Source organism: Mastomys coucha, unplaced genomic scaffold (assembly GCF_008632895.1).
Source record: "Mastomys coucha isolate ucsf_1 unplaced genomic scaffold, UCSF_Mcou_1 pScaffold21, whole genome shotgun sequence".
Classification (NCBI taxonomy): Eukaryota; Metazoa; Chordata; class Mammalia; order Rodentia; family Muridae; genus Mastomys; species Mastomys coucha.
In genome coordinates, this window is record NW_022196904.1 from 181,471,154 (window position 1) to 181,481,503 (window position 10,350).

General features: G+C 38.7%; 1 protein-coding gene across 4 annotated transcripts in view; it reads right to left on the minus strand.

Annotated features, from left to right (window-relative positions):
* Sorcs1 (sortilin related VPS10 domain containing receptor 1) overlaps positions 1–10,350 on the minus strand; it is a 540,204-nt gene that overhangs the window by 83,423 nt on the left and 446,431 nt on the right. For all 4 annotated transcript variants that reach the window (XM_031390641.1, XM_031390645.1, XM_031390644.1 and 1 more), the window contains exons 11-14: positions 4,562–4,664; positions 4,223–4,299; positions 1,975–2,066; positions 111–218 (exon numbers count right to left, since the gene is read on the minus strand). In XM_031390641.1, coding sequence (XP_031246501.1) covers positions 111–218; positions 1,975–2,066; positions 4,223–4,299; positions 4,562–4,664 — 380 coding nt within the window. The remainder of the gene's footprint in view (positions 1–110; positions 219–1,974; positions 2,067–4,222; positions 4,300–4,561; positions 4,665–10,350) is intronic.

A 10,350-nucleotide genomic window follows, 5' to 3' on the forward strand; every position in this document is an offset into this window, starting at 1 on the left:
ATCGCTAACAACTTCCAGGCTAATAGTAACGGATCCAGCAGGCTCGGCTGCCAAAGGCCTCTTCATGTTTGCTATGCCTTAGCAAGAAGGAATCACCCCACACCACTTACGTCATGATTAGTGTCTCTTCTCCAGGCTCCCCCAGAACCCCATCCACAAAAAGTGGAATGGATGTAAAGCTGTATTTGCTCCAAGATCTCCCTTCGTCAAAACTCAACCTAGTGTCAGAACAATTGAACACTCATTACATTTCAAAAAGAAAAGGCAATATCTCTGGATAAGGAGAGATGTTAGTTACCAGTGAGAAAATAATAACAGAGTAAGACTTCATTACAAATAAGTATTCTTGGTTATATCAACAGTCATGAATAGGGATACTTAATAATCAATGACCAGATATGTTGAGGCAAAAGTAAGGGAGAGCCATGTGAATTAGGAATAATCTCATGGCAGAAAATAATTTAAATCATTTTAAGTTCTTACACTTCATGGGATTTTGTCCAAATCTGCAATATCTTATTGAGAGTACTGGGCATAGATAGCCTTACAGGTTGGATAAAATTTAACTAATCCATCTCTAAGTGATCAACTTATAAACAAGTCCCACTTACATTACATGAATCCTGCTTGACCTCACTGAATGGGAGAATAGACTGCTGGGGGCACAAGAAGTCTACAATAAATACCAGTGTTCTCTTCAAGATCCACATGTTAACAGTTAAATAACTAATGGTATTAGGAAATGGATGCTTAGGAAGAAGTGAGATCAAAGGGGTCGAGTCCCCAGGAGTGGACCTGTGTCTTACAGAAAAGGCCTTGGACTGCCTGTCCTTTTTACCCTGTGGAAACACAGCAGCAAGGCACCATTTCGGAATCAGAAAGAGGCTCCTCAGCAGACATGGACTTGGCAAGCACTTTTATCTTGTGCTTCTAGCTCCCAAATCTGTGAAATACATTTCTGTCGTTCATGAATTACCTTGTTCGTGGTGTTTGGGGCAGCCTGGGTACCTACTGAGACAGCTAAACAGGGGCGTGTGCTTCACTCTGTCTTTCTCTGTACATACTTTTCCTCAAGATCCACCTTTGTTCATCTTTTCCAGTTTTCTCCTGAGGTCATTAATATAATTAAAGGTGGAAGGAAAATCAGGTCTTAAACTTTGCACTAGGTCAATATGCAGAGGACTACTTCTAAATATGGAGTAAGAAGTCTGTTGGAAAATGCTGTAGATATTAGGCCTTGCACGTACCTCAGTACAAGGCTCAGATTTATAGGATATCATCTCACTAAAGGGAGCCAACAAAGCCACACAGGGGAAAAGGAATAGGAGCAGGATAGCCATGAACCGCGAGTCTCGCGTGGATACTCAAAGCCATGTAGATATTAAGCTTTATGCAACGTTGTTTGGGATGAATGATTGCCAGGGCTGTTGCTACTCAGAGATTCTGTAGAGTCTGTACATGGCTCTCCAGTGATGGTGCTGCGATACTAATGAAATGCTACAGGTATCATCACACTTAGCAACCGTAACGCCGTTGTTCTGTTAGGAGCAGAAACACACTTAGCAACCGTAATGCCGTTGTTCTGTTAGGAGCGGAAACACACTTAGCAACCGTAATGCCGTTGTTCTGTTAGGAGCAGAAACACACTTAGCAACCGTAACGCCGTTGTTCTGTTAGGAGCGGAAACACACTTAGCAACCGTAACGCCGTTGTTCTGTTAGGAGCGGAAACACACTTAGCAACCGTAACGCAGTTGTTCTGTTAGGAGCGGAAACACACTTAGCAACCGTAACGCCGTTGTTCTGTTAGGAGCGGAAACACACACCCACACACCCATCTTCTGGTTTGTCCTTGACTTCCCTTTTTCAAAAACAGGTCACAGTCTTATTTCAACAAAGACATTTGATGTAGAGACTGGTTCTGATAAACGTAAACGACCATATGCATTTTTTCCTAAAGTGGAAGTGTCCTTACCAAAGGTGTCGAATTGGGAGAGATGTGTGTTTCATAGCAACCAGGACTCCACCTTGATCAAGGTACAAAATGCTGTGCTCTTCCTCAAATATCTGGATGAGGAAAAGAAGAATACACAGGCAGACATCACATCTGTACTTGGTGTACAAGGTACACAGCATCAGTCTACATAAGAAGATTAAAATACCTCTCATAGAAACAGGTTTCCCCAAATCTTTGAGAAAATGTAAGGAATAAAACAATGTTTTTCAGCATGGGCTACATCTACCATTAATACTATATGACAGAACTTTATCATTCTACAAAATAAATCGTTAGAATCAACAATATACATTCATCTTTGTATTCTCTTATCTCTGTGGCAGTAGTTATCAATTGCTATCTCTGAAGATTATGTAAAAATACCGCGAAGCTATAAGGGAGTCTAGATGGGAGGAAACTTGAAGGACAGTTGAGTATAATACTCTCATCCAAATACTAAGATTCATAGACTGCAGCTGCACACATAGCATTGGTGAAAGTGGGGCTCACTGCACTACACTGCCTTGTGCAGATATAATTCCTAATTATCTCTAAATTCCTACAGTTGATAAAAGAAATGTTTTCTCCTTTGATTCATAGATGTTCTTCAAAGTGACAAACAATTCTAATCAAAATAGAATTGTCAACTTTGATTACATGTATCATATTGAGTCTTTCATAAGATGTGGAAAAAGAATTTAATGTCAAATAGATATATTTTGAAAAGTGTCTTCAAGTTTTTCTATATAAGATGAATTCTGTTCTCACTTAAAATGTTACAATGAACTCATCATAAGTTATGCTATGGACATAATTTCTCTTACTTGATTATTTTGTGTGTGTGTGTGTGTGTGTGTGTGTGTGTGTGTGTTATGCAGGAGGTTAGAAGAGGGCATTGAACTTCTTGAAGCTGGAATTACAGGTGGTCATGAGTTTCTGGATATGGGTGCAAAGAACCAATCTTGGGCCTTTCAGAGATGCAGAAGGCAGCTTAACAACTCAGTGACTCTCCAGCCTCACTAATTATTATGACCCCAGCCTATAGTAGGAGAGAGTTTTATGCCTTGGTCAGAGAAAAGAATATGGCATCTTGGCATTATTCTTCAGATGTTTCCTTATTATTGTCCATTGTCCTTCACCCCCCACCCCAAATTTCTTCTCTGTCATCTTTTGTTAGAATATACAAATACCATTAAACATATGAGACAGGGAGTTTTGTTTGCATTTTGCTTAGAATAACTGCTGTTTTGAGAAATAGTTATATAAATTATAAATGTGCATTTATAAGGACACATTTCAATATGGTTGTCTGAAAACCATGTATGCACAGAAATTATTAGCACATCATTACATTCCCCTACGTTTGCTGAAATGATGTTTAAATGAATTACCAAAACTAAAATCAATATTTGTCTGCCAAAAAAAGGTTTAAAGTTAAAGAAAGAACACTAACTTATCATGCCCACCTCTCCTGTGAGCAAAGTAAGCTCTCCTTTTAAGCAAAGTGAGCTCATTGTTAAGTATGATCATCTGTGCATTAGATTTCAATTTACATTGCTAGCTATTGTATGATAATTAAGCACCTGAGGCTTATTAAAACATATTTATTGAAGTGTAACAGTCATACATTAGGCTTATACCTTGTTATGATAGCTAAACCTCATTAAATGCCTGTTTTATAAGCTGTCGAAATCTAATTTTCATTCAGAAGAAAGTCAGGAAGCAGTTAAGCTAAGTACATTGGTGTGAAGTGACTCCATTTGTATTCATTGAACATATGCATTCTGATAGTTATGATTCTGTCGTTTACACATGATATTTAAACATCTCAGAACACCACCTGGGTAATGGTTATTTTTGTTTCTCTTCAAAGCAAGGAAAGTTTATATGTACAATCTACCATGCAGGATCCAAGTGTACAATCTACCATGCAGGATCCAAGTTTTTGCTATGATAGACTCAGTGTTTCCACTTTTGTTTACATCAAAATCCCTTACAACTTGACTGTAGATATGTTTGTGTATGGACTCTTAACATGGAAATATCTATCATAGGATAAAACTATGAACCTGCATAAACTTGGCTTGGTTCATTTCAAACTTGCATGACAGAGAGAAGAAGAATCACATTATTCATGTCGGGATTTATGTAAGATGCTTGCTTTAGGTTTAGACAATAATACCATTAAACTTGAGTGGTGCAACCTAGATTCATGGTATTTTCTTACCTGCCTCCAAGTATTCCCTGCATCAGAAGATACAAACATGCTGATGTCACTGTCTGACAACTCAGAGCCTATGTTCCCTAGAAAGAGTACATGCCATTAGTGGGAGGAATTTTCTGAAAAAGCCAAGAATGAAGAACATCAGCAACTGCATTGCCTGAGATGAATCTCAACTGCAAACTTTCTGCCTAAGCAGAGATTTTAAGTAGATTCACTTCAGGGTCAATGGTTTACATGGCTTTCAATATATTTTTAGCATGCTCATTAAATTCCAAACACAGATGTCTAGAATCTTAAAATAAACACATGTACAATAGCAAGCAAAGCATACACTCTACTTACCTGATGCAACTATAATACTTGGGGCTGTGTCTCTGCTGGCAATAATCCCAGAAGTGTAGGGATTCTCAGAAACCTTCAGATGAAGGTGTAGTGAACAGTAGGGCTAGGAAGAACAGAATGCAATGTCATATGTACACAAAATCAAAATGACCATTTAAAGCTCTATATTGCCTACAAAATCAGATCAACTTTGTACACTAAGTTCTAAGGATGCCTAGAAAGACTCTGTCTCAATATTTTCTTAAAGAAAAATGAAAATACACACACACACACACACACACACACCAAAAGGCTGAAATTCAGATCATCTAATCTGCCAGTCTAACCATCACTTATCTATCCATTCTGTCTTCTGTCTATAAACATCTTCTTGCTCCCACTGAGCCCCTCATCCATCAACCCATCATTATTACTGTCACAACTGTCTAATGTCAACCATGCATATGACAGCTTTTGGGTTGGTGAAAAAGTAAATACCTCTAATTACACTGCTAATTTACCTAAATTATATTTAGTATGTTAAATATTGTAACAATTTTAAAATACTAGGTAGAACTCATAAAGCAATTATCTACCAAAATTTGTAATTCTGCCATTATCAAGTTTTCAAAAAGGACATTAGATGTTTCTATTGATTACTAAGTAAAGAAAGTGCTCGAATGCTCATAAGGATAGAAACAAAACATAAAACTATTGATGGTTGAAGAGACATGGACCACATTGGAATTAGGATTGGCTTCTAAAAAAATAAAGTATAACCTGAAGCAGAGATGAGTAGATTATGTATTTATAAGATATGAAAAGATATTTGAGAGGACATTTGGGATATGAATAATATCAATAACAACAAAAAAGAAGGGCTGGATTTAGAATCACAGTACTTAAACAGGTAAAACTAAAAGAACAATGGGACAAAAAGTTATGAAACTGGATGAGTTGACCTGGGGGGACGTGAAAGAGATCAGTTGGCAGCTCTTTCAATCATACCTCAGAACGTGATCTCAACATAAAAAATTCTGCATAGCATGTGAAACTGTCCAAATATCTGCAAATAACTGATACAGTGTAGGCTCAAGGTTCTCTTACCTTTTTGAATGTATATTAATTATACAAACCAATGAGTTGCATCATTGACATTTTCATAAAAGCACACAACACACTTTCATATTTATTCCTTCTCTTATCTCTTTTTTTGTTTTGTTTTGTTTTGTTTTTCGAGACAGGGTTTCTCTGTGTAGCTCTGGCTGTCCTGGAACTCACTCTGTAGACCAGGCTGGCCTCGAACTCAGAAATCTGCCTGCCTCTGCATCCCAAGTGCTGGGATTAAAGGCATGCGCCACCATGGCCCAGCTTTTGGTTTTATTCTGTACAAAAATAATATTTATAGACAGAACTCAGTAGTAATGAAATTTACTTTAAATTGCATTTTTGTTTGTTGTTGGTGGTGGTAGTGGTGTGTTGTGGATTGCCTTGGTGCTGTTTGTATTTTGATGATAATCCTGCCCCCAATGAGGAGCAGATCACTTTCATGTGAACCTGCTCCCTAATTTAACTGGTCAAATAAAGGCTGGAGCCTGTGATTAGGCAATGGAAGGGAAAGATTGGGCTGGAAGTTTCAGAGAAGGAATGAGAGGAAGGAAGAAGAGGACAACAAGATGCGGGAGGGGTAGGTGGAATGTGGGAGGTGGCAACAGAGAGAAGAAAATGGAAGATGAGTTGGTGAAAGATGGAGCAGACCCACGTGGCCTGGAGGAGCTGCAAGTAGGTAGGGACCTCATAGCTGGAGAATAGACTAATGTACTGGTATATCTGTCCAATCTAGGTGTGCAGCTTATAAATATTATAACTAAGTTGTGTGTTCTTTGTACAGGCATATTGGGGTTAGAGATTTACTGATAGAAATCTAGTTGGTATAAATATAGTAGTCTCTAGTGTCTTCCTTTCATGGGGCTAAAGGAAACTGAGTGAGACTGGGGTGGACATTGGTGTTCTATAGACCAGCCACAGGAGTGGATGGCCTATGAAATGTGGGCTTAGCAACCCTGCTGCAGAAGCCAGGACCAGATAGCCATTTGTGGGGCAAGCAAAAAGCAAGAGACCCAGGGAGAGCTAGTGTGAGAGCTGAGCGGGGCAGCTGCTGGTCCCAGATCCTAGCCAATCCAAATGTGAATTTTTAAAATTACACATTACAGTGGTAGTCGGGGGTTTTGTTTTTGTTTTGTTTTGTTTTGATTGTTTTGGTTTGTGGTCTTTGTGTACAGCCCTGTTATACAGGGTCTTTCTGTATTACCCTGGCTGTCATGGAACTCACTCAGTAGAACAGGCTGGCCTTGAATTCAGAGATCTGCCTGCCTCTGCCTCTCAAGGGCTGGGATAAAAGGTATGTGCCACCTTAACATGAAAATTTTAAGCTTAACATGAAAATTTTAGCAATTTGTTTATTTATGCTTAGAGGCCTTGACCAAATTCTCTGATTAAGATAGCAACAGTTATCCATAGTTTCCATATTTCTATTCATAGAAATGAATAGTATTTCATACATGAATTTTGTTTAAAGTAGTCCATGTACTGAACTGTCAAAAGCAAAAGCTTGCATTTGAATGCTCACTCTTTCTATCTCTCAGAAAGATTATCACCTAATCTTATTGAGTTGAGTTTTGGGAATCAACAGTGTATCTCAGATATTATTTTTAGAGTGCTCTGTACGTCTGAGGCAGTAAAAATTCAGAAAGCCTCAGAAATGCAATGATTAAATTTATAGAGAATGGAGTAAATGATACAGTAAAAATGAAACAGAGGAATGAAAGCAGCTAGACACTATGAAATAAAATCACTGATCACAATACAGTAATTGACTGAAACAGTGAAAATAAAGCCCTCACAGAGCAACACCTTTCTGGCTTTGCATGTCACTTTCACGTAAAACTTTAAAAGGAAGTTTCATCTTCATAACCTTCTAAAAAAGAAAGGTCAGCCTCTGGAAGAGAAAGCGTCACAGCCAAACACAGCCAAACTCCTTTATACCCATCAAGAAGAGGACAGGAAGTGCCAAATAGAACCGAGGGTACTGCTGTTGGACACCTAGCCTTGGGAGGTTCCCTGGCTCCTGTTGTGTATATAGACCTCCACTTGTCTGACCTACCAACATTTATTTTACTATGAGTAATCCTCAATGTTCTATTTCAAATATAGTACAATTTTATCTCACGCAGACAACCTAAAAATGAGAACATATCAAGTTCTACATTGCATCTCCTGTGGAATCTTGCATATAAGTTTTAAAGGATGATAATGGGTTATAACAGCATGGGTGATTTTTTTTCTTGTGTTATGCTGTTATTGAGAACAAGAGAAGGCCATGAACCTGAGTCCATGGATGCCATCAACTTTAGAGTTAAAGGAAGCCCTACAGCCTGGGCATTACCCCTAGACAGAAACGTTATGGAAGGCCACGTAGACCACTTAACAAAGCACTACGTGCCTATACAGGGGTGTATCCAGTCACATCTTGAGACAGCTGTTTACAGCAGTTAGAAGACTGTGAAGCTCACTTGGCCTCTGAAGCAATGATCATTTGGTATGGAAACACATGAGAACAGAGAGACGAGAGCATTTTCAACCATCTCTCTCGGAACTGCTCTTTGGCCCTGGTGTTCAGAAGGCCAAGACATTAATTTGAGAAGGAAAGGCCCCAGTTCATGCTGCAGCATGGTTTACAAATGATCTTCTCAGTGATTTTTCTCCTCTCACATTCGTAGTACTGGATTGCCCCCAGCTGGTACTTGGAGAATTTTCTGTCATTTTTTTTTCAGTTTCTTCAATTTTATTTATAAAAGAGTTTATATAGCAGACACCAATGTCTCAAGAAAACCAAAAGCAATGATTGCTCTTTAACATTGTTGTATCTGCTATGTTTAACATATTTTGCTATGTCCAAAGTTATGCCATGACAAGCTAATATAAGGATTATTGTGAGGACCATCACACTGTTCTGACTTTGTGGAGGAAATGGAATTAGGCTGCTGTTCTCATTATTTTGACCAGAAAGGGGCACTTAGTATGCCTTTCTTCTTGCCTTCCTGTCTTTATTTTGCTTATTGAGAAATAGATGTAGAACACCTACCTTATGCTCATGGCTGCAGTTGCTGCATTGATTTTTCTAGGAACATCTCCGACAGAATAAACACAGCATGGCATGTTGAAAGGGTACTTCCTAATATCCATTCCCTTCTTTCCATACAAGGGAAATATGAGAATACACACTGATGCCAACAGGGTCCTGGCTGCTGACTTACTGAACATGAGTTAGAAAGCATCCGATGTGCTTGAAAGACCATACAATGGGAAGAAAGGCCAGAGCTGAGTCTCATTCAAATCCTGAAGCCCATCATCTCTGATCAAATGGCCTGTCTTGTCTTCCCTGTTGTCTTTTCTTTTATACAATAAAACCATTTTGATCAGGATAAGTGTTCCATAAATGCACAGCTAGACTAAATCAATTCATTGTTTCTTCATCTTGGATATTTATTATTTAATCCTAACTGAAACACTGTACCTTCCAATCCATTTGTTTGTCTTTTTTGTTTGTTTGTTTGGCTTTCTGAAACAAGCATCAGTTGTGGTCTCTGTTTAAGCATCTTTTCACTGACATGTTCCCCTTTCTAGAACTCCCAGTGGCTGGTAAAGGACATTTTCTCTTTAACTCTGAAGAATACCACTACTTACACTTCACAGGTACGTAACAACAAACAGGATTTATCTTATGGTCTTGGCTTACTATACTAAGCACAGTGTTTCTCAGTGATCCATTAATTGTCTTCTGTGTTTCAAGTACAATGGTCAAGTCACTTGATACAATTCCTCCAATAAATACATAAACTTAACAAACCATTAGGTCTGATTTAGTATACATCATTCTCAAAGTCTACTTTTTCCTCTCCATCCTCTATAACAACAGACTTTACATTTTGTCCTCATGGTCACTCAATCCAATGGCTACTGATATGAGTGGTATACTCCTAACACAAGTCAGAGCTTTCACCAGGCACAAGACACAAGACAGCTACTACATCCCCAAATAGAACTCTCTAATATTTTTTCACATATACATGACTTGATATAAACCCACTAGCTGTTTAAGGAAGATTGAATTACAAAAGAAAAAGAAGTCCTCAAAGATGATCATGGTGTATTCAGTCCCTCTTCAATACAGCACAATATGTAGACTCGTCGAATCCACAGACAAGACTCTTTTGCAACAGCTCTCTGCTCAGCTTCAGTTTAAAAAAAAATAGTTAAATGAATCCATAAAGAAGTCAGGTTCTTTCTCCACAAAGCACTGTGCTCTTTCCTCAGAGGCCCAAGTATTTGTCACAGGCTCAGGTGTGCTCACATATTGCCTTTTGGGAGCCCAGTTCTGAGGCTTTGAAGAAAAATGGACTATGACCTGCAATACCCTATCTAATTGTACAGTGAAGTCTTCAGAAAAAAGAAATCCCAGCTGAGCCTCTAGGCAATCAGTCTGAAAGTCCTAAAAATACAGCCCCGAATTACTCTGCATGTCTTATTCTAGAGAATACATTTTGCCAGGGACATTCCATTTGGGGTTGTAATTTGGGACATGTTCCACGTTTGTAACAGCCCCACTGGAAAATCACTCTTCTAATCACTGGGCTCGGCTTCAGTGATGCCTCACACACCAAGTTTTCACAATCTAAACCCACTTTTTATCTCCTCTCTGCCAGTACCCCCCAAGCCTTAGGTCTCTCTCTCTCTCTCTCTCTCTCTCT